Genomic DNA, 22,743 nt, shown 5'->3' with positions numbered 1-22,743 from the left:
GGTGCGGTAGGATCATCTGCTGAAGTTGGAATAACAATGAACAAGCATTGAGTTCTTGTTGTCCTGAAGATCGCATTGTAGACTTAATTGACTAAAATGGACTATCTGCCTACAGAATGAGTTGTTTGGCGGAATATATTCCGCGACATATTCACGTCCGGGAGGTGTTCGCTTGGCAACTAAGAGGTTTCCTTAGGTTTCGATAAGAAGAGCACTACTACTGCCATCCTAATAAAAGAAATGTTACAAGGAGATATTCGAACTCGCTGTAAAGCGTGAAATTCAACCAGATACCCCAAATGCGGCCAATATTATGCGTACGCTCCGGTCGTACAAAGAGCAAAGCATGTTTTTGAGATTCATCCGATCAGTGCCATAGTTAACATTGTACGTTATGTTCAATTCTACAGTGCGCTAATAACTTTTGTGTATCCATGCTTTCCGCTGTGCCGCTGTACTTTTACAGATATCAACGCCACTTAATCTTACAATTCTTTCTTTTCTGCCTTGACTTTCTTCTTCAGCGAGCCGGGCGGTGACTTTAGCCCAGCAAACACCAATAAGGTGACAGCAGCAATGCCCAAAGCGCCCGCACCGTATGCCACTTCTCTACCTGCCCACCAGTACACGCTCGTAAACAGAATCGGACCTAAACCCCGGCCAAGTTGACCCCAACTCCGAAGGATGCCTAATTTGCCGCCGCGCTCACCCTCGCTAGCTTCGAAGCTGCTTAGGGTGTTAAGGCCGCTGACGACGGTGGCTGATGTAGTAGCCAAACATGTAGCGGCAAGATACAGCGAGCCGACCGTGCTAATTCGGCCGAGCAATACAAACGCCACCAAGCACGCACTCACACCAATTTGGACAGTCAAAAGAGGGGGTAGCCGACGAGTAACTCCGCCCTGAAGAATCGAGGCGATCAAACCCACGTAGCCAAGTAACCGTCCGTTTTGTGCCGAGTTATACTGGAAAAGGTCATACGTCATAAACGGTAGGGAAAACTCCATCCCGGAGAAAAATAGCAAAAATGAGAAATGTATCAAGTTCAGCAAAAAGTGCGAGTTAGTACGTGTGATCGCCGCCGGCTTCGCAGCCTTCTTGGAAGTTTCCTTTCCAGACTTCTTCGGCAGTGTCTCGGGTAGCGCAAAGTATAGGTAAACCGTCTCGACCACAATCAAAGACAAGGACACGCCAGCAGCTGTTGCGAAAGGGTTCGCAGCTACGGTCGCAACGGAGCTTAGATAAGCTCCGAGTGCTGGTCCGAAAGTGAAAGCGATCGAAAAGCAGGCACCTATCAAAGCCATAGTCGAGCCACGGCTGTTCTCGTCCGAGATGTCGGTCGCAATAGCTGTGGCTAGCTGAACATTGCCTTCCGACAGACCACCAACAATGCGCGAGGCAAGGAAGGTCCTAAAATCAACTGCCACTACCCAAAGAAGCACAGACAAGATATTTCCAACCATGCTAGCAAGGAGCGCAGTCCTTCTACCATATTTGTCGGATAAGTGTCCGATGACGGGTGACGCAATCGCCTGGAGCAGGGAGAACAAGCTGCCCAGAGCACCTCCTAGCAGGACAATGTCATATCTCGAGTCGATCGGTTTCGCGAAGGCAGATTTGTAAGCGTTGAGGCCGCCAAGGATTCTTGCGAGTAAAGTTGACTGCGACTCCGGGCCGACCTCACTATTTCGGTAGAACTCGAGGAGCTTTGGGAAGAGAGGGAGGATAAAGGTGAACGAGATCTAATAGACAATTCTGGTTAGTTCACAAGTTTCTTCTCGTGTATCATTCCTCTCCCTGGCTATTGAAACATACCAAATCCAAAAGTAATGAGACAAAAATGACTTTAAGCACCCTTTTACGGGTGCTTGGTTTGACAGCGGCCATTTTCGGATATTGAGATACACAGTCGTCGCAACAGGACCAGCCAGTCGATACGAAGAAAAAGGGAAATGCAAAGGTAAAAGAGGGAAGAGTTGGTAGGCGAGGAAATTGGAGATTTGCAGAAAAGAAAGATCAAGAGAAAGGAAGTCACAAAGCAACTAAAAAAGTCAACGACGACCAAACAAATATATGTAAGTTTCGTTTCGTGATGATTTGGAGCGAAAACGAAACAATATGCAGGGGTTCGATAGGTACAACACGTACTAAATTTGTACCGAGTTACGTATCCTCAACAAGGATTACAGGGGTTGGCATGGTTATCACAGGGGTCCGACCATCCGATGTCCCCAATAAAACCCTAGTGTGCATCTGCGCACTTGTTTTAACCTTTAAACTTTGTGGATACAGCTACGTACTCTCTCATATTCAAACTCAAACAATTTCCTACTTGTAAGTACCTACCTCTCACGTAACTTTCTTTGTGCATTCTTCTTCAAATCATGATTTTGATTTCGAATACTAGGAAAATCGTCATATATCAAAATATACCTCATTTCACTCATGTTTGCAGAAACAGATCGTGAGATGGAATCAGCCAATCCCCAACGATGCTAAGAATAGCGATTGCTTATCACAGCAAGTATCCATCGTATAAAAACAAGCTGACCAACAACTAAGCAGTTAATTGATCCAAGGAAGACCTCTAAGAGAGAACGACACAACAATTTTTGTGGCTATGCCTTTACTCCGTTGCGTCCCCATTGGGATTCGGAGATGATTTGAGTTGCCTCCGGACCACTGCTATCGAATCAATTATTCATTCACAATTGTGTTACTAACCTAAGTGCTTAGCCGTCAGCTATTCCCAACATGGAGATATCTACCAATTTTTTTTAGATATGCCCTACGCCTTGGCGCATTCGACGGGAATCCTCATGAAAAATATCATGGAAAACTTAGAAGCCGGGACCGGAAATGGGTCGATATACGGATAAAATCATATTTGATCATGAGCAATCCGATTATACCGGTCACAACAAACGAGGATCGCTCCTTAGTTTGCCCTTCTGGTAGACCCTTTCGATGTGGCATATGTCGAATGGATCCGGACAGTGTGAGGAAGCCGATTTAGGAGATGCTTCTATACTATGATCATGGCATCCCCTTCGCGAAAGATTTTTTTGAGTGACCGATACTCTTACAGCAGAGCATCGGGGTCTTCGCAGCTTTAAGGCATATCGACGTTTTATAGTGTATTGGTAAAGTAGAGGGGATTTTCTTAAAGAGTGCAACGAACTTTGTAAAACACAGGGAAAAGTTTCCGTGTCTAACTCTAAGCTGCTCAAAACTTGGCATCTGAAGGGGAATTCATTTGAACCCCTTGAACAGGTCGCGGCTTCTTATATACTCCCCACCTAACCCTGGCCCATCCTCCGCCCCCGGATATCCATCCCTTCAGGCATAGGCATTCGCGAACGTTCTGGACCGGAGTTTCGTATTCGTCCCGCCGCTACCTATGTAACACAAGGACCCGACCCTAGTTGAAGTGTCGTTGCTACGTTTCAATGAAATTACGTAGCAGAATGCTGGACTGAGTTGGAAATTGACCTGTTGGGATGTTATGACCTCAAGGCGTGGCTACACAGCGGTGAATTGGTCTGGCAGGATTTAGCTCATCCTTAGAGTGGTCCCCGATGAAATCTGCTTGGATGGGGCATTCGGAACTTACGACGTGGTGGGAATGTTGACTATCATGGACGACGATGAACCTAAGGCATAACAAAGGATTGACAATTTCCTTTGGTCGTCATACGACAATACCCGACAAAAAGTCTAAACATATTGTACACGTTCAACAGAGCTGCGTATTCCACTACGCTGGAGGTGGTAACATAAGCAGCCATGTGGCATGCTAGGTATGCAGAGGCAAATCCTCCGGACTCATTTGAAGCTATTCGGCCAGTCTGCTCGCATGACTGCGAATATCTTATGCCGACAATAGGCTATTGCAGTTGTCGGGTAGCCACAGCGGCTTTTGTTGTTGTCGTTTCCCGAGATGCTGCGTGCTGACTGGCAAACAAGCTCTTAGTGGACTCCATACTCCGGACCAATACCAAACCGAGCCTCAACCTAGGGCTGACGAAATAGATCTCCGCTGGGAACCGCTTACGGGCATCTACGATCCTTTCAGCCCCCAGCCACACGATCTATAGTTACCACTCAACCGAATTTTGAGACCATACGAATAAACAAAATTGAGTATTTGTCTTTTATGCAGGTGAGCAATTGAGAATCCCGAGTAATGAGATATCATTTCGTTTAATGTTTTTTCAGGAAATTGGAATTATGAAGCTACTATCAGATATCACGACTCATATACACAGTCCCAGAGCTCTGGTTTTTAACGAAAGAGCGACGAGTCAAGACCCTAACTAGGCAGGTTTCCAGACTTGACGGCTTAACGAGCCACAGATCTAAGCAATTTATTTAACTGCCGTTAGCGTATCCCAAGCGCACGGGGCTCAAAAAGGGCTTGGGTTAGCGTAGCATTTACTGCTATAAATGGTATCTTCCCCAGTGAGTCGAGCCAGTCACGGCCCTTGCGGCCCCAGTAAGATACCCAGCCGCAGCACCTAATACGAATGAGATCGGCAGTCTTAAATCCCCACTTGAGCTCCAAGGGCACAAACACGAGGATAGAAGGCCCGCTGATGTTGTACGATTCTGTACGAATTATTGACTAGGCGTCATTACAGTAATGATTCTCTATTGTCTCTCTTGTGTACATGAGTAATAGCGAACGGCTAAACGACTATCCGTACGGATAGTATGATAGTATGTACGTACTAGGGCGGCGCGCATAGCTCTCCTCACATCATCATATTGTCGTCAATAGACATGGATGGACCTTGCGATTCATCCAGGTACCTACATCTAACCACTTGGGCTGGGTAGGTACATTCACGGTTACATAACTGTATAGCTACATGGTTAGGAATCATTCAGTTAGTAGAGCTAGGTCCCACCGAGCTGCATCGCATGTCACCACGTATGATAGCTTCACGACCGTCGTAACGTACCTATCGTAAAGGTACGCTCCGCTGCGCCCATGGCGGATGCTGCGATATACGAAGCCAAGACATATATAGCTGGGCGACTTAAGCAAATTACATAGACATATGTGTATATAAAGGGATGATATCTGCTCGTCTCCTAAGAGTTTTATTCTCATCAGCATCAGCATCTTCATCTACAGCTTTAATCCTAGTAATAAACTTCATTCTTACTTCCGCTTTCTCTCCGCATCAGCATATCAAATAATCAACACATTCACCCAACCTCCAAAACTCTTCCAATCTTCAACACTCAGTCAAAATGCAGTTCTCCAAGCTCGCTCAACTCCTCTCCTTCGTCGCCGCCTCGTCGGCCATCAACGGTACGAATCAATATTACTTACATGAATTTGTAACAAAAAAACTAACAATTAAAAAACAGTCTCTTACGACACCGGCTACGATGACGGCAGCCGATCCCTAACCGCCGTCTCCTGCTCCGACGGTCAATACGGCCTCATCACCCGCTACGGCTGGCAAACACAAGGTCAAATCCCCACCACCTACATCGGTGGCGCTGACACAATTCCCGGCTGGAACTCTCCTAACGTATGTCTCACTTGACTTCCCAACCTCCTACATATTTTACGTATGAGTTGAAGTATTAACAAAAATAAATGAAATAGTGCGGTACCTGCTACGAACTAACCTGGAACGGCAAATCCATCAACGTCCTCGCCATCGACCACGCCGCCAACGGTTTCAACATCGCCCTCGACGCCCTAAATGCCCTAACCAACGGTCAAGCCGTCGCTCTCGGCCACGTCGACGCCACATCCCGCGTCGTCGAGGGTACTGCCTGCGGTCTCCCCGCATAAACAGCCTACCTACTAACCACTAGCTCTTTACCTTTTAACAAAACCGGTGTTGGGGACGGATAGGAAGGGGATGAGGCGTGCGAGCGAAATGAAATTTGTCTGGCAATGGGGAATTTTTATAACGGGAAACGGGATAACGGATACGCATAACAAAAAATTACCTACTTAATGTTCATTCCTTAATCTATGCAGCATCAACATCATCATTTACTTCGGCAACTACAGCATCAGGATTGGCGTAGGCTTATCACTGTTTTTATTTATCATATACAAAACATTTTTGGAACCAAATCAAAAGGGTAGCATTCCTTAGGAGCAACAGCATAACTCATTATTTACTCTAGATCATCAACATTCAAAAATCAGACATCTGGTTCGCACCTTTCGAACTAACCTTTGGATTTTTACTTATTTACTTAGACATTATCGTGACACTTAAGACTGCACACCAAAAATTGAAATCATACGAAAATATTATTATAGCTGTCTAACCTCCACACCTCAGCTCTCCTCGATCCTTAAGCGATCGTTACATTTTTTTAATTCGGACCTCCCCAGAAACGACGACGTTAAAAGCGTAGCAGAGAGAAGACACCGTATTTCTTCTCTGCCCCCCTTATCCCCTCCTCGTAAAATAGCGAACGAGCGTATCATTCCGTCTCCAAATCCGGCTATGCAAAGGACAAATAACATTTGACAAAGGAAATAAAAATGGGTTAAAATAGTTATCAATCTTGTTGAATCCATCAAGACCTTTTTTTTTTGCCAATCTAACTTGTGAAATGAATGTGTATGTTTGTAGTAATAAGTAGGTACATTAAGTTGCAGTGCAAAAAGGCATAAGAAGGGTAAAAAGTGAATAGGGGTATCAATCTAGACATTTTGGCAGCAGAAAAAGGCAAATGGTATAAAAAGCACACATCCGGTATATAACGTCAACTTCTTTCTCCAAATGCTTTTGCCAGTTACTGTGACAGGCAAAATAATGCTGCCGGTGAAAGCAAAACGACCCAAAACTAGCTTGATCTTAGCTAGAATTCAACGCACTGACCTTCCTCTCAATCATCGAAGAAAGAGGCATCGTCAAAATCCTCAACACGCGCGTCCGAGTCGTATGCATTGGTTCGCATCATGGGAGGAGTAACGGGTTGACGACGATCTTGCTGTTGAGGCGGTGTGCTCGTCCTAGGCATCTTTTCCGTTTGCCGGGCAGTCATCGAAGGCCCTCGGGATCTGTTAGCGAATTCCTCGGCGGTAAAACGGCGGCCGGTATTGCCGAATGCTGTGGGCTGCGGTTGGCTTTGCGGCACCGGCGGTGTGTTTCTAACACCAGAAGCCGGCGGAGTCATAAGGCCGGAAAGATAACCACCTTGGGACGGACCGCTTGTCTTCGAGGGGGTCAAGTTCCTGGCTGGTGCAGGGGACGACGATAGAACGCTAGAAAGGCTATTTAGTGCCGGTTGGTTCGATTTTCGCCAGTTTCCCCAAGCGGCGGCGAGAGGTCCGACCGCTTGTGCGACTCGAGGAGTCGCAGCTCCACGGATTGTGGCGGCGATGTTTGGCAAGTTAATGGCCGAGCCACCATTCATAGCGCGCTCTCGCTCTTGTTCCTCCATTTGAAGGTTGGCCTTTAGGCGAATAGCCGCATCCTTAACGGCTTCTCGGTCCATGTGCTCAGCGGATAACGCACTGATGATATCTTGGAGATCACCATGTCGCACAGCCAACAATTCACGCAGCCATGTGATCTCGTCATCTCGCTTGGAGATCTTGGTAGCGGAGTCAGGATCAAGCTTAGAAATAGTTTGTTCGAGCTCTTCGATTGTCTGCTCACGAGCTTGTAATTGCTCTTGCAAGACCATGATAGATTCGCGAAGCGCTTGAGGAGAAACCTTCTCGGGAAGTTGCATAGCCTCTGCAAGCTGCTTGGTTTGAGTTGCAGGAGTGGGCTGATGGTGGGATACTCCGGGTACGACAATGGACTTGGAAGCTTGCGCTGCGGCCTGCGCTGCGGCCTTGGCGGCTTCTTGCGCAATCTGCAGCTTATCTTCCAGGTGAGCAACACGATCTTGCAGGTGCTCGGTCTTTGAGGTTGACAAGCTAAGACGCTCCAGAAGGTTCTGCTCCGTGCGTTGTGCATCCTCGACGGCGTTGCTCAATTGTCGTTCGTAGCGAGCCTGGATATCCTCCATTTCGTTCTGGTGCTTGCGGGTTAATTCATTGAGTTCGATGCACCTCTTGTTCTCAGCTTCCTCAAGTTCTGTCTGCTTCGTAGTTTGGGCTTCCTCAAGCATCATCTCATGATGGGCCTTGGCAGTGTCGGCATCCATCTTGTCCTGGTCTAGCTGAGCCCTTAGCTTGCTGATCTCTTCCTCAAGTTCCTCGCGCATAACGTTGACTTCATTGTTAGCAGCTTCTAGTTCAGCTTGCATTGAAGTCTGTGTTCGCTGGACCTCAGCAGCGGCAGAGTCCCTAGCCTCTTGGATCTCTCTCTGGTGACGCAGGACATTTTGCTGAAGAGTGTGGTTCTCGTTGCGAAGCTCCAATAGCAATGCATCGAGTCGCTTGCACTCGCCAACAGCCCTTAAGCCCGCGCGTTCACCATTCTCCAGCCTCTCAATTTCGGCTTCGAGACGTTCACGGGTTCGCGCTTCAGCTTGCAGTCTGGCATCGAGTACTTCCTGTCGCGCAAGGAGAGCTTGCTCTTTCTTGGTGCGTCGGGAGTTCTCTTCTGTGATTTCGCGAGCAGCATGAGCCATGTCATCTTGAAGCGACACGAACTTAGCACGCCAATTGTCTCGGATGCGCTCGTTTTCTTCGAGCTGTACACCGAGAGTATCAATTAGCTTGTGCAAGTGCTTGCCTTCATTGACGGCCTCAGCAAGGTCATCCGCCTGTCGGTGGGCTGATTCTCTGGCATGCTCAGCCTCAGAACGCCAGTGTCGAGCCTCTTGTCTAGCATCACGAAGTTCAACTTCCGCGATGTTGAGACGGTTCTTGAGCTCTGCCTGGGTTTGTTCGCCATTCGTGTGGGCGTTCTCAAGGAGAGCGAGGCGCATCGAGGTCTTGCCGGACGATTGCTCCATAGCCTTAATCTTCTGGTCACGCTCTTCAAGCACGGCGCGTAGACGATCTTCTTCCTCGGAGGAGATACGAAGGAGCCGTTGGATTTCGGAGAGTCTATCTTCAGCATCCCTACGGCCCGAAAGTTCTTCCTCAGTCTTGCTTTCCTGGATCCTGAGTCGCTCTTCGAGGTCATGGATTCTCTGGTCGAAAACGCTGCGGTTCATGATTTCGACCTCAACCTTGGTCTCTGCTTGCTCCAATTGTCGGCGGAGCTCGGCGGCACGGTCTTCGGCACCACGTCTAATAGTTGTCTCATTCTCGCCTCTGGCTTCCTCGGCTCTAAGTCGTTCTTCAAGCTCAAGGACTCTGGAGCGCTCGCTCTCGGTTCTACTTTCTTCAGAACGCAGGCGCTGTTCAAGCTCTAGTAATCTTGATTGCATCTCAGAAAGCTTCTCATTCGCTTCACCGTTGTCCTTGATAATCGGCTGAGGTGTAGGGGGCATGCGGCGTTCGACTGCCGCCTCGACAATATTTCGGAGATCTTCACCACGGAAGTCTAGGCGGAGCGATGAACTCAATTCCTCCTTCATTTGTTCCAATGCCTTAACAACGGCCAGATCCTCCTTACTTGGACCTTGCTCGACGGATTCGAGCTGAGCATTCTGAAGCGCACGCATAGTCTGTTGTTGGTTAAGAGCATCCATAACGGCAATGCGGATCTGTTCCATTTTCTTATCTCTTCGAGGGCTCATTGAGCGACGGATAGGCGTTTCATCATCTTCATCGTCTGCGTCGCTTTCTTGGATCTCGGCGGAGACACTGCGCCTATCGCGTCGGCTCGATGGCGTCCTACGAGCCAAACTACCTAAGGCGTGATGAATGTTACCCAAAGTCTTCTCGAGAGGGTCAAGCCGAGAAGCCAATAGGCTGCTGACCAAATCATTAACGTGACCATCGAAATATTGGACACGCTGCTCGAGTTTCTCCTGTTCGCTGGCGCTAAAAGCATCGTCCCATTCGCTTTCCGGAAGACTCTCTCCAACATTGAGTCGGTGAATTGGGCCATCGAATGAAGCAGAGACGGCACTCTGCGGAGGATCGACAAAGGGGTCTTCCAGCTCGGTTGACGGTCTTGGGGCTGCTTGCTTCGGCAAAGTAAGGTATTGTCGGGGGCTTGGGCTAGGTCCATCACTTCGGAATGGCACCTGGTGCGGTAAGTGCACAGGAGGCGAGTCGGCGACAACAGAAACCGGAACGTTCTGAACAGGGCTGGGTTGACGCCACTTAGGAGATTCCATAGTCCTCTTAACTCCCATTGTGGGGTCATTTTCGTTAAGATGTTGCATAACTGCATCGATCTCTTCGAATGTAAGCTCGTGCGTAGCTTCATCCCTCGCTTGAGGACCGGCATCTGATGGCGGGCTAACAGGCAAGGGTTCGTAGCTATGTAGCTCTGATACTTCGCTAGCTTGTTCGGCAACAATTTCTGCAGGGAGGTGAGAAGATTTATCTTCGGAAACTGGAGAAGGTGTAGCGGCGTATTGTGACGCGGAGAGACCAGCGGACTTTGGCGGTGGTGACGGTGTAGACGCGTACCTCGACGCCTTTAAGCCCTTAGGAGCAGGCGGAGGTGACGCAAATCGTGAGGCGCCCAATCCTCTAGAGGGTGCCTTAAAGATTGGCTCAGGCTCGGGTTCGGGTTCGGGTTCTGGCTCATATTCCGGTTCAGGCTCAGGCTGAGGCTCAAGCTCGGCGGTGGGTTTGAAGTCCGGTCCGGGAGTCGGGGAACCAGCACGGTCACTCTCAAAGTCGTCCTCCGGTTCGGCCAACTGTACTGGTTGGGTCTTCAGAACAGGGTCAAACAGAGCAGGCTCAGTATTAGTAGCACCGAACGTAAAACCTCCGGGCACGAATGGCCTAGCAGTAGCAGAAAGGCTTTTCTTATGCTGCTTCTTGAATGAAGGCTCATCGTCTCCAAACGGTCTAGCATTGTTGAAGTCTTGGATGTCAACTTCGCTATTGAATTCGAAGGGTTTCCAGTTGGTCTTGTCTTGGTCAGGGGAAGTAGCTGACGGACTCGTAGTCGTCTTAGTATCATTGGACTCAGACTGCAACTTGCCATCCGTCGATTCCGAAAGAATCGTAGACGCGAAAGTCGTGTCGCCCAAGTGCGCATTTTCGTCCTCGTCAACCTTTGCCTGGTCGTGGAAACTCTCTTCCTCTGGAGCATCCTCCTTGTCAGGGATTGCCGACTCCTCCGTTGGTTGCACCTGTGGCACGACTTCCGGCTCTGGTGTAGGTTCGGCGAATAAGGGAACGTCATCACCATCGCCGCTGCTCTCCCTGAATTTCTTCTTTGTCCTACTAGCATCCTGTTCTTCGGTGGTAGCTGGAGCAGGTGCGGGAGAGTGTTGACTTGTTGGGCGCACAATGGGAACAGCCTTCGACTTCTTCGTGGGCTTAACACCTTCGGAAAGCTTCAAGTCAATATTACTGAAAATGTTACCAGGGCGGTTTTCAATGCTCTCATTTCCGGATTGGCCAGCACTGGTTACTGATGAAGTAAAAGACTTCAATGGCTGGAAAGTAGGTGCATCTGGGTTAAATTTAGGTACAGATGCAGAGAAGCTGAATTCGCCTTTTCGAGGAGAGAATGCTGGGGCAGCGGCATTGATCTTGAGTTTGGAAGATGACGAGGTCGAAGGCACACTGAAATGACTCGAAGTTGCAGAATGAGGGTTTGGTGTGAACGACGGAGCCTGGAATGAAATTGGCTTGAAGCTGTTCGGCTGAGGGTTGTTATTGCCAAAAACAAATTGACTAGGAGTAAAGCTATTCGTAGGATTGAACTTGAACTCAGCAGCCCCAGCATTTAGCTTAGAAAGCGAGGGCTTGCTGCTATGACTCGCGCGGCGCGAAGAAGCCTTGCTTTCAGAAACCGGTTGAGCATCGGCCCAAGGATTACTGACTGCGGAAAATGATCGCTGATGAAATTGGTTGACCAAGTCGAAAGCCTGAATGGGAGTACCCAAATTGCTCGGGTTCGTCTCGATCTCATACGAATTGTCGCCATTTTGCAGATTCAGGTTGGCGGGTCGGCGCTTCTGAATAATTCCTTCGTCAGTGCTATCTCTCACTTCTTCGTCAATAAATGGAGTTTGAGATAGCGAATGACCGCGACTGTGGGGCTGTGGGTGATGGAGTTTTGGCCCTTCATCCGAGTCAGTTCCAAAGTTACCAAAATGCACCGAAGGTCCTCTAGTGTGCGAAGCAGAGTTTGTCTCAGGTTCTTCAAAAGGTTTGACTTCCCCTGCCTTCTCATACTCGTTGTGTGGGCTGTAATCTTCATGTTCTAGCTGAGAACGGAATTGCTCTTCCAAATGGTACTCAGCATCATCGATCTCTTTCTGAAGGCTTGCGCTAGCGTTGTGGCGTATGAATTGACCAGGCTCTGGAGTTTTCGATGGGCTCTTATCTTCGTTTTCATACGGATTGCTCTGGGTCTCTTCCTCAACTTCCCGCAAGTCTTGCAATCGGGGAGATGCCCTGGCTGAATCTTGTCTATGCAAGAATTGGTGAGGAAGAATTGGGTACTGCAAAGACTGATGTCTTTGGTGCACACCAACCGGTGGTGATATACCGTCGCGCTGGAACGGCGAATTTGGTGAAACCATCGAGTTCAAGTTAAGAACAGAAGGCGAACCACTGCGACCAAGTTGCTGCTGTAGTAACATTTGCGGGGACATCCAGCCGTGGGGTGAAGACTGTCCCGAGAAATGGAAAGGCAACTCGTTCGGCGATATCGAAATCGACGCGCGAGGGTTGAACTTTCCAGGTAAAGGCGGACCATTGAAAGATGCTGGCGAGGCAGCGGAAGGCGCGGCAGGGCTTTGCGTAGACGAACCAGACAGGAAAGGAGGTGGGAATGGGAATGGTTGTTGCCCATTACTCGCGGCCGAGTGTGTCGGTAAGGGAGGAGAGAACGGCAGTTGAGGGTATTGGTTCGAAGTTTGCCGACTCATATTCGACGCGGCCGGAGAAATAGAAGGTGGAGGTGCGGGTTCGTCGTCGCCGAACGATACACCAAGCGCTCTAAGCTTAGCCTCGTTCAACTCGTTCACATAATCTCTCCAGGCTATATTGAAATTAGTAAAACGACACAGAAAAGGGTCTTTAAATAAAACGTACCATGGAGATCAGGAAGTGTCACCTGATATCTATGTTGGGAACGCTCGTTGACCATATCTTCTGAACTTGGCCATTCATCTCTACTCTGAGAGTAACTATCGAGGGGGTCTAGAGGAACGTGGGATCCTTCCAAGTCAAACCCACGAATATCGTAACCTAGCTCTTCCCAAGATCGGAACATTGCTGTTACTTCGTCCGCACTCAATGGCATTGGCGCCTTGCCAGGTTTGCCTCTTTCTTCGTCCCATGGGAGACAAACTAAAACACTCTTTCCTTTCCATGGCATTTTCTTCTTAGGTCGAGGTGTCCGTCCAATGACTGCTTTAATCGGCTTCACCGGAGTGGAAGGAGGTTCGGTAGGCGCAGTCGGGATGGATCCATTCAGACTCGGTTGTTCACTCCTGGGCGTATCGGCCCTCGCCTCCGAAACCGACTCAATAGTATGGATGCTAGCAGCATCTTGGCTGTGGTTTTCCACGCCAAGCGTCTCCATACTTGCGACTCTACTAGCGACGCGTCGGTTTAGAACTGCTTGTTTCAAAGTTTCGTTGCTTGATCGTTTTCTTGGATGCCGAGACGCCTTACTCGAGGCTCGAGATGGATGAAGGTTGGTAGCCCGTGGGGTCCTCGGGTCGCCCTCTTCAAACCAACCTGCTTCGTCACCAGAAATAGAGCTTCTCAATGAAGAGTGCTCTGTATCGTCAGTACCGTCACTGAGCCAAAGATGGTGTTCAGAAGTTTCGTCGCCAGCAGTATGTTGACGGATCCAATCCTCTGTGATGCCACGCAATGGTCTTCGAGCACGATTCGCAAGTACGGCGGCGGTACCAGACAGAGAAGATGGTGTATGCTCTGGTTCGGTTGTTGCGATTAACGGGGCAGGACGCAGAAATGGAGTGCTGAGTTCGAGCTGATGCAACGGGGATTCTTCCGATGTCTCACTGCTGAAGCTTAACCGGTGAAGGTGTCCACTATCGGCGTGAGGGTATGGCGAACCCCAGCTAGCTGTGACGTATTGTCTATCACCTTCAGTGTTACGATTAGATGGCGGTGTCCGAAGATACTCGGATGCTCGGTCCGGTAGCTTAGGAGCTGGAAGCGGTGGGAGCACCGGTGACGATCCGCCGTCGTCGCCGACAGTTGAAGCACTCGATACGGACAATGACCTCGTTGAATGACGAGATGGAGAGGCTCCAGTGCCGTCCTGTGCAGAGGCACGAGGAGGAATTGACGACTTTGAAGAATACGTCTTTAGGGGGCCTATGTAAGTCAACGACGCAGATTAGTAACTAAGCCCCCATGGGTTGGTTGTAAAATGGACAACTGGATCCGAGACGAAACAGAGACAGACATACCACGATGAGATCAGCGCAGACGAAGCACGGATCGCCTGCTGCTGGATCTCCAGACTTATATCTCTCGCGTTATCGCGCGCGCGCCTCAGTCGTTGCCCAATGAGGATAGGAATCGGTCGATGGGCCAACAAAAGAGGCGAAGTTACGGTATGTAATATACAGTATACGCTATACTTTGACAAAACGTGGGGATAATTATCGCGACGCGTTTCGGGTTCGAAGAGAACGAAGGCTCACCGAGGCGATCGGGAAGAAAAGAAAAAGAGTGGAAAAGGGAAATTAAAAGAATGATAATTGTAAAAATACGCAACTCTCCATCGGCTTGGATCTTGTCTATCTCTGACCGCCTTGAGAAATAATTCCAAGAAGAGAGAATAGTGAATACAAGATAGAACTCGAGAATGAGTAGGGGAAAAAAAGACGCGATGGAGAGCTTCGGAGTGAAGATGCAGGATGCTGCTGCAAGCTGGCTGGCCCCTTGGTTGCGAGAAAAAACCCAAGTTGTTCAAAAAAAATTGTCCAGGATTGCTTGTCCATGGAAATTGCTAATAGATCTAGCCTAGTGCTAAATTGGACGAGATGGGAAATACATATGACTTCCTGTCGCTATAGGGACAGTTGTATGATGTATACGTCAAAAAGGCCCGTGCGTTATGTAACTACCAACGGCCTCTATTAACGGTTCAAATTCGCGTTGTGGGTTCGCATAGTTCTTCCCCTCGTCCATTAATTTAATGGGCCCTTCCCATCGCCTTGGAATATCCACTTCGTCCCTGCCACTCTACTTCACGCGTCCACGTATCCTGTAAAACAGTTTACATATATGCAGCTAAGAATCTAATTGGTCCAATCTGCCTCAGGCTGTATCCAGTTCAGCAAAATTCGTTGCTAAGGTTGGTAAATTCCAACGTCCACGTTTTTATTTCCCCATCTTCCTTTTCTTAGCGAACCTTTAAATACGATGCATATAAGACGACGAACCTACGTATGGCAACCAGCAAAGACGTTGAACCTAAATTGTTACACGATGACGCAAGCTTACCTTGAAATTTTGTAGAACATCTCATCTTTAAAAATACAATAGCCCGAATACACAACTTTTGATAATGAGAACGAATTGGTGTGTCCCACTTAAAGAGAGTTTATGACTTTGAACCATGTGGCGATAGTATTGGATGATAAGACATAGAGATTGAGTCGATTGTTTTAAATACGATCCGAAGGCTATTATTAATTCTATTAGGTAGCAAACTTAGGACATCCAAATTGACAAGAGAGAAATATCGGTAACACAAGCGATTTTAAGCGAATGGTAAAATATCGAGTAGGCTCACGATCGCAAGGAATTACTTCATTAGGTGCTGAAAAATAGGGTTTCGGGTCCCCTCATCGACAACTCAGTTATATCAAACCGTCAAATATTATCCACACATGCAAGTCTACCTAAGTTAATCAAACTTTGATAGAATTAGATATAAAAGGAAAGATCAGACAACGGAATCAAGTCTTCGCATCAGAGAGAACCTAAGTCATTATGTATTGTACTCTTTAACAACTCTCCAATCATCCCAAGTTTCATTCTAAAGACAGTCGTTTCAACATACTCAAGATATGGGGGCAATTGAAAATAGAAAACCTGCTATCATAGCAACAAAATCTTACCTACCTAGGTACCTCAATAAAATGTTCAAGCAACGAATTCTCGTGAATTTATAGGTTCGCTAGAAGACGCCACAATCGAAATTCTGCAACTCTCGGCGACCAATTGTCCGTAAAGACAATACTTCACTCCACATAGCGATATACTAACCACAGCGAATCGGGTCGGGCTCCCATTCGTCATCTAACGCATGCCTCCCCTGAAGAAGTCGGCATATCCCCCATTGAAACCCGGATACAAATTCGTCGACGTTGCGATTAAGTCCTCAGGTGGCGTTACCTCGACCTGGAATGGTGAGTGTTGAAAAGCGTTGGTACCCCTTGAAATCCATGATGTTTCTGTAAAGTCCGCCGGGCATCCGTCTCGAATGACCCTAAACACATCATGGCAACAAATAAACCCCTTTCGAATCCAATTGGCGCTTAACAAAAGAGGTCGACAAGTCGGCGAAAAGGGGAGTTATTCGAATGTAGCCAACAACCCGGGAATAAACACGGTCATAACCACAGCGTCAGTTAGGTAGAGTCGTATCGTCAGAAAACCCATTCGGGCCCAGCCTTCATATAATATGAAGGCTCTCAGCGACAACGGGTTTCAGCGAAAGGAAAGACAAGCCGTCAGAGCGAGACAAAACGTTACCTATAAATAGAGGGTATGATCGAGCTCAAGACAGAAAAGTCTCGGATTATATATAAAAATACCCTTATAACATTCCCTAGCCTTCCTTAAGGCTAACCGCGCGACAAGCGGCTGGGTATGAGCTGAAGGTATTAAAACGGATCCCGGATTCCTCGCACAGGCGCCGGCGAAACAACTAAGGGTCAAGCGAGCGCCGCAGCGTCATTATAGCTTCGAGACCGGTCCTTTCTAGTTTGACAGGTCCCTTTTTTCATAAGGCGAGACACAGAATACCCACATCTTCGGCTCTACTGAGATATTAAAAGAGAAATACGCTGAGAGAAAGAAAGGAAAAAAGAGAGAAAAGGGGGTTGATTGATATTGGACTTCCCGCGGCGATTTACTAAGCCGAGGTGTACGTCAAATTCCCAAATGAAAGGATTATCCCACATAAGCAAACCAGATCATCGCAATAGAAAGTCGCGCAGCAATCAAAATCTCGTGCATTTGCGGGTAGATGAGTTGTACGAATGGATATTCTGAAATCCTGGAGACAGATTTATTGCGAGACGACGTTTCGAAACATCCTCCTGTGTTGCGAATTAACTCGGTGACTAGTTCTTGGTGCGCTGTCATTGGGGGAATACAAAACTGTTTCATTCGGAGACCGGTGGTTTGTCAGGCCAAGCTCAGATTGACAGGTGCTGAATAGCGAATAGCCTATGAAAGACACTGGATATTATGTATAGTTTCTTGGTCTGTCAGACAGCGCCCATGCAACGTTGTTCGATCGGCACTGATGTCGTAACTTGCAGTTGTATGTACCTTTCTGATGGTTGCCCGCGGCCGAGCAGCATGAAATCCTGTGTGTCTCCTGGTCATTTTTGTGGCTGTGTGGCTGTCCGTCTTTGCAAATTCGGGCAGGTTCCGATGGTGACCCATTCAAACCCTGATGATCACCTGGGTACTGACGAATGGAATGGGGCTATAAGATACATTTTGGGCTTGGGCTCGAGTACCATCATGTTCATAGCATACATTCTTACAAACCGAGGGATTGAAGCTTCTTTCTTCCCTTCCTTTAGAAGGCGTCAGCAGTGTAGAGGTAACCAAGCCGCCGCCGAGAAAGAACACCAAGTAGAATTGAATTGTTTGTTGGTTATTCTTTCAATTGTTTTCATAAAGTCGAAAACCAAAAGCACCAACACCAAAGCCTCAATATTGAAAAAATGGACAAAAGAGGCCGGCCTTATTTTTAGGCAGACATTATTGAAAATGGGTACTTAGGCCTCGTACCCCGAAATTCGGCTCGGCCGGGGGATTATGGGTAATTCAATGGGTACCTGTATGTAGGTATGTTAGGTGTGCTCATGCAAAAACGTAAGAGCGCGCCAATAATGCGAATCAATCGAGATCTTCAAGGCGTGACATCTGTAGATGAATAGATTCGATGAGTTGTCTTTGAAAACTTGATATAGAATTAGAGTGCTGCAGAATGAAATGGAAAGTTTACCAAGTTTTCCCAATTAGTGCCTTAAAAGTTAGCGGTGTTCAACAGCATGTTAGAGATGCAGATTTGAAGTTAGTGACCTGTTGTAATACATCGAAAGTACTCTAGTCGCTGTAAGAAGCCCTGAAATTGTCAGAGTTGCAGACCAGGTGGGCAGTTGTCTAAGAAACTACAGGTAAGTACAAGTGTAGCCCCACTATGCGATCCACTCGCCCCCTGCCTTTGTCGGCATATGATTGGGTCTTTGATTAAAAATTATGCGCGAACCCTCCCTTCTTCTGCGGCAGCTTTGTGCAAATACGAACTCTGTTAATGTAACCATACCTACTCCCAGGGAACCTTGGAACCCAGTTAATTCTCTTCTTCCACTGAATCCAGGTCTCTTCGTCAGATTCTTCACATCCTACCCTCTAGTCATTCGTTTCTTTCCCTCATTCGATCAAACAACACCCTATTGCATCCTTTCCTACTAATCTATCATTGCATCTTGTTGTTTTTCCCTTAAGGGTTTTTTTTTACCTTCAAACCCTCTCTTTACATTTTTACCAGTCTCTCGCTTCTAACCCCTATTCCACCGCGACACCCACCTACAAGTAAATCTCTTGTCGCGTGTGTATCCGATCACCGACACATTTGGGTTTGGTAGACAGACGATTCAGAATTAAGATTACCATCCCGTCATCTCCAGACCACGTGTCACGAATAAGTTTACCACTAGAGCCTCAAAAGGAGGGGAGGGAACGGATACATCCATTCGATATTCGATCCTCATCTATCCTTATTGTTGAACCTATCCTAAAGTTACTCGAAACTATCGACAGCCCATCATGCATTCAACGCGGCTTATTAACCTATTGACGTTGGCACTTTCTGTGTCCTCCGTCACGGGAGTAGCATGGCTCGACGACAAAGCTGGCAAAGGTCAGGTCGCGGTTAGACAAGACAATATCCTCACAATTGGACCTGATGTTTCGTCGGCCGATTCGGCCGCATCCAGTACAGACGAACCAGCGTCATCTTCAACTGATGCACCTGATTCGTCGTCTACCAGCGACAGCAGTTCGGAATCCTCACCAACTCCTACTTCGTCATCTGATTCATCAACCCCAACCCCGACCGATTCGCCTACTACTAGCAATGGACCAACTACGTCTAACCCGACGAGTAGCCCGAAGCCGACCTCGTCAATAACGTCATCAACATCGGCCGGAGGCGATGGCGGTAATAACGATCAGACTTCTACGACGGCGCCGCCTGTTACTTCGACCTTCATGACCGTCATCACTACTACTGACTCCGCTGGACAGACATTTGTCAGCTCATCTTCTAGCGTTATCGTGTCGACTCCCACCCCGGTATCCGACTCTCAGGATGATAACAAATCCGCGGGTATGACCCCACAGGTTAGGAGTACGATCATTGGTGTCTGCGTTGGTGTCGGTGGTGCTATTGTCCTCGCAGCTGCTGGTGTACTATTCTGGAGACTTCGCAGCAAGAAGAGAAGCCAGGAAGAGAACGAGGAATTGGTTAGCTACGGCGACGGATTTGGTGGCCCCGGTACCGCTGAAAAGACTGAGCCTTCCGGTGCCGCCGCGAACCGCAGCCCGTTCCAGAGTACACTCGAAAGCTATCACGCGCCGTCATCAACAAACGCGGCTTCCAATTTCTAAGCACATATACGCACACGAACATCGAAGCTCTCTTAGCATTGATCTTACCATCTCCTACTTATTACGCGGCATCGTTTTTATGTCTCGCCGGCGTCGGAGTTGGGCGGTATATCGCATGGCATCATCATGTTTTCCCTCCAATTTCATAAGCCCGGCATCATTCCCAAGGAATTAGAAAAACTTTTTTTACTCCGTCATATCTCTATCATCTCTCAACTACCTATTTTACCTACCTGCGATACGTTATTAGAAAATGGGAGGGGAACTTTTCTTTACGGTGTGTGTGTGCACGAGACTAACTGCGCGAGCGTCTGATTTCGAGCGAAAGAGGTGTGATTGACGGACTGATTGACTTTAAACTCGGCCGAGCAATGGGAAAGAGAAATTAAAGAAAGGGGAATAAGGAAAGCTCTACGACATCCAGTCTAGCTAACGTACGTATTTTTTGCAACGCGTAGCTAGCTGAGAGGCTAAGGCTCATGGGGAAAGAAAGGAGATCTTTGTATACAGCTTCGTAATACCAAAACCAGCCAGCTTCTCTTCGATTCTGCTAAATATCAAGTATATACAAACACGTACATATCAACATTTTTTTGCGGTTATTTTGGTTTTATTGGTTCGGTGTAAGAAAATCAAAAAATTAAAGAAAAAAGGATAGACGAGATCTAGATACTAGACCCTAGATGCAGAAGTCGGATCGAACCTTATTGTATCTGGCATGCAATAGAGTTCGCTAGTTTTCCGATACATTAGGCCATAGGGCTGCAGTAGCTATGAGGCAGACAAGTGAGTCTAACCATGTCGCTTCGAACTTTGAAGAATGGGTATAGATGTCGTCCTAGCTTTTAGACTTCGACCGGTTCTCCCAAATATGGCGATATCATAGAGTTTGCGGGGTGAACGCGGGGTGGGCGGCGTTTATACATGTAGTATTGTGGGTTAGTGGGCTTGGATTTTTAGCTCTTTCAACTTCGCGATATTATCACCGGAAATCTCTTCGAATGCAATAACATTTTATGTTCTTGTTCAACACGCAATATGAATAATGTGCTATCGATATCGAGAAGCGAAGGTATTTATCCTACTATGTCACTAAGCTAAAATGGATAGATAGTGTATAGTTGTGGTGTGAGATCGCAGCTTAGGCCGTCTCAGGATCGTTTCAGCACCAAATCTACGATTCTCTCCAGCTATCCTCCAGCCAAATGGCCGCTTTATGTGTCTTTGCGCGTTTCATTTACTTTTATCCGACGTATGGAAAACGTCGCGATTACTCTTGGGCTTTGGTGGCTGAAAGGTACCTACGTAGGTTTTTGTATGTATTATAGGTAAATGCGCACCCCGGATGCGACCAAAGAATGTATGTTGGTTTGTTTGCAAAATCAACCTTACATTTCCAGCTTCAAATCCTTCTGTCTTGTCGTTGCTTTTTATATCTAAATTCACGAGGTTAACCAGTCGCATACTTGCTATCATCTGAATTGGACCGGCCTCGTTACACAAGAAACAAGAGGGAAAAACCAACAGCATTAACTACGAAACCATGGTAAAGTGTAGAGGTGCAGTTACTACCATATCGCTACTGGTAGGAATCATAAGTAGTGTCATAGCCGGCGACCTTGTCGAGGATATACGGAGGGACTTTCAATTGGGTTTATTCGGACGACAGCAGACGGTAACCAACCTGCAGAGGTTCACGGCACCGCCTTTAGGAAACCAGGCCGCAGCACAAGTACGTCTCTCTCGCCCCCGAGACCAACATATTATATACAAGGGATCTGGAGAGGAATGGCGCATGCATATCGGGTAGCTAACCGAGATGGAATCAACAGATAGTACAAAACAATGACTTTGACAGCAAAGAAAAGCCATTCAAGATCGTCGGCGGGTTAAGGTCCGACGGGCAAACTTTTGTATGTTCTTCCCTCATTCAGCTCTACATCAAGCATTTGTGTGTAACTAACCACGTCATGAGCAGTCCAGTTTCCAAGACGCAACAAACCGAGTATGCGACGACCAAAAGAACGACTGCGCCGACTTTTCCAATAGTGGCGCGGGCTCCTTCAAAGTATCAGAGTGTGACCAGCAAGATAGTATGTCTACCTGAAATACATCCCTTACATATGACCAGTTATTTTCGATGCTGTTGGGAGTGGTGATATGATTTGGGAAGGGCTAACACATCCATCAGATGATTGCAAAGATGCCAACCAACCTACGGATCAGGATGACAATTTCCTTTATTTTTGCGACAATTAATGTTCGAAGCCGTCCCATCTAAGCGAGAATTTTGAGTGTATTGCCGTTTATTCCCATCGACTTCGACTCATGGGTAGCTCATAGTAGTGGAAGCATGCAGCACTTAAGTCTCGAAGTTCTTATCAGATTATATACGAAGCGATATAATGTCATACTTTTATTAGCGGATGGAAAAATGGGAGCCTGGATGTTAGTAAAAACTGGGTTAGGCATATTCATTATCATAGGAATGGCGAGGCCAATATGATGATGATATAGTTCTGATTATTAAGTTCTAAGTATCGTACAAGCCAGTCCCGAAAATCATGCCCTCATCAAGTCATTCTCAATCAGTCCTCCCCTCGTCCAAAAAGTCATCTCTGCTTCCTAACAGAAGCTAAGCAAAAGCTCAGCGCGGTCTGATGAACGTATGTACATCTCGTATCCAATGATTCACACGAACACCATTGGCTCTGTCGTTAGCACTTCTCATCAAAAATATGCATCGTAAAAAGAATAATAAACACTTCGCGAGCGAGTATACACAGGGTTTGTTTGTATGTGGCAATGCCATGGTCTGCCAGCTTTCAATCAGCCAAGTACGCCGAAACTCTCTAAATACG

The 22,743-nt window shown here is 47.4% G+C and overlaps 5 protein-coding genes across 5 annotated transcripts; 3 read left to right on the top strand and 2 right to left on the bottom strand.

Moving 5' to 3' along the window:
- Positions 1 to 485: 485 nt before the first annotated feature.
- On the bottom strand, positions 486 to 1,887 carry F4822DRAFT_425185 (MFS general substrate transporter; the record flags this gene model as incomplete). Its single annotated transcript, XM_051460292.1, has 2 exons — positions 486 to 1,742; positions 1,816 to 1,887. 2 exons carry the CDS (start codon positions 1,885 to 1,887, stop codon positions 486 to 488), a joined length of 1,329 nt encoding a protein of 442 aa, XP_051317742.1.
- A 3,212-nt stretch (positions 1,888 to 5,099) lies between these two features.
- On the top strand, positions 5,100 to 6,344 carry F4822DRAFT_111198 (SnodProt1). Its single transcript, XM_051452463.1, has 3 exons — positions 5,100 to 5,320; positions 5,380 to 5,546; positions 5,624 to 6,344. The coding sequence occupies exons 1-3, from the start codon at positions 5,260 to 5,262 to the stop codon at positions 5,813 to 5,815; spliced, it is 420 nt and encodes a 139-aa protein (XP_051317741.1). The 5' UTR covers positions 5,100 to 5,259; the 3' UTR covers positions 5,816 to 6,344.
- Positions 6,345 to 6,873: 529 nt separating this feature from the next.
- F4822DRAFT_436100 (uncharacterized protein) lies at positions 6,874 to 14,422 on the bottom strand (the record flags this gene model as incomplete). The annotated part of the gene is made up of 12 exons (XM_051462272.1): positions 6,874 to 8,172; positions 8,209 to 8,292; positions 8,323 to 8,355; positions 8,395 to 8,612; positions 8,646 to 8,720; positions 8,751 to 8,904; positions 8,935 to 9,060; positions 9,094 to 9,213; positions 9,247 to 9,395; positions 9,429 to 13,016; positions 13,070 to 14,318; positions 14,360 to 14,422. 12 exons carry the CDS (start codon positions 14,420 to 14,422, stop codon positions 6,874 to 6,876), a joined length of 7,158 nt encoding a protein of 2,385 aa, XP_051317740.1.
- Positions 14,423 to 19,039: 4,617 nt separating this feature from the next.
- Positions 19,040 to 19,882, top strand: F4822DRAFT_425182 (uncharacterized protein; the record flags this gene model as incomplete). Its single annotated transcript, XM_051460291.1, has 1 exon — positions 19,040 to 19,882. One exon carries the CDS (start codon positions 19,040 to 19,042, stop codon positions 19,880 to 19,882), a length of 843 nt encoding a protein of 280 aa, XP_051317739.1.
- Positions 19,883 to 20,849: 967 nt separating this feature from the next.
- On the top strand, positions 20,850 to 22,393 carry F4822DRAFT_389075 (uncharacterized protein). Its single transcript, XM_051456946.1, has 4 exons — positions 20,850 to 21,614; positions 21,715 to 21,795; positions 21,861 to 21,975; positions 22,074 to 22,393. The coding sequence occupies exons 1-4, from the start codon at positions 21,426 to 21,428 to the stop codon at positions 22,139 to 22,141; spliced, it is 453 nt and encodes a 150-aa protein (XP_051317738.1). The 5' UTR covers positions 20,850 to 21,425; the 3' UTR covers positions 22,142 to 22,393.
- Positions 22,394 to 22,743: the final 350 nt, after the last annotated feature.

Source organism: Hypoxylon trugodes (assembly GCF_022578975.1).
Source record: "Hypoxylon trugodes strain CBS 135444 unplaced genomic scaffold F4822scaffold_2, whole genome shotgun sequence".
NCBI classification, from domain to species: Eukaryota; Fungi; Ascomycota; class Sordariomycetes; order Xylariales; family Hypoxylaceae; genus Hypoxylon; species Hypoxylon trugodes.
The sequence above is the reverse complement of the archived record's forward strand: the minus strand, read 5'-3'. Positions and strand labels throughout refer to the sequence as shown.

Coding starts and splice junctions, on each gene's coding strand:
- F4822DRAFT_389075 (XM_051456946.1), top strand. CDS start 21,426: ATGGTAAAGTGTAGAGGTGCAGTTACTACCATATCGCTACTGGTAGGA. Junction 21,796..21,860: donor GGTCCGACGGGCAAACTTTT/GTATGTTCTTCC, acceptor CGTCATGAGCAG/TCCAGTTTCCAAGACGCAAC. Junction 21,976..22,073: donor AGAGTGTGACCAGCAAGATA/GTATGTCTACCT, acceptor CACATCCATCAG/ATGATTGCAAAGATGCCAAC.
- F4822DRAFT_111198 (XM_051452463.1), top strand. CDS start 5,260: ATGCAGTTCTCCAAGCTCGCTCAACTCCTCTCCTTCGTCGCCGCCTCG. Junction 5,321..5,379: donor CGCCTCGTCGGCCATCAACG/GTACGAATCAAT, acceptor ATTAAAAAACAG/TCTCTTACGACACCGGCTAC. Junction 5,547..5,623: donor CCGGCTGGAACTCTCCTAAC/GTATGTCTCACT, acceptor TAAATGAAATAG/TGCGGTACCTGCTACGAACT.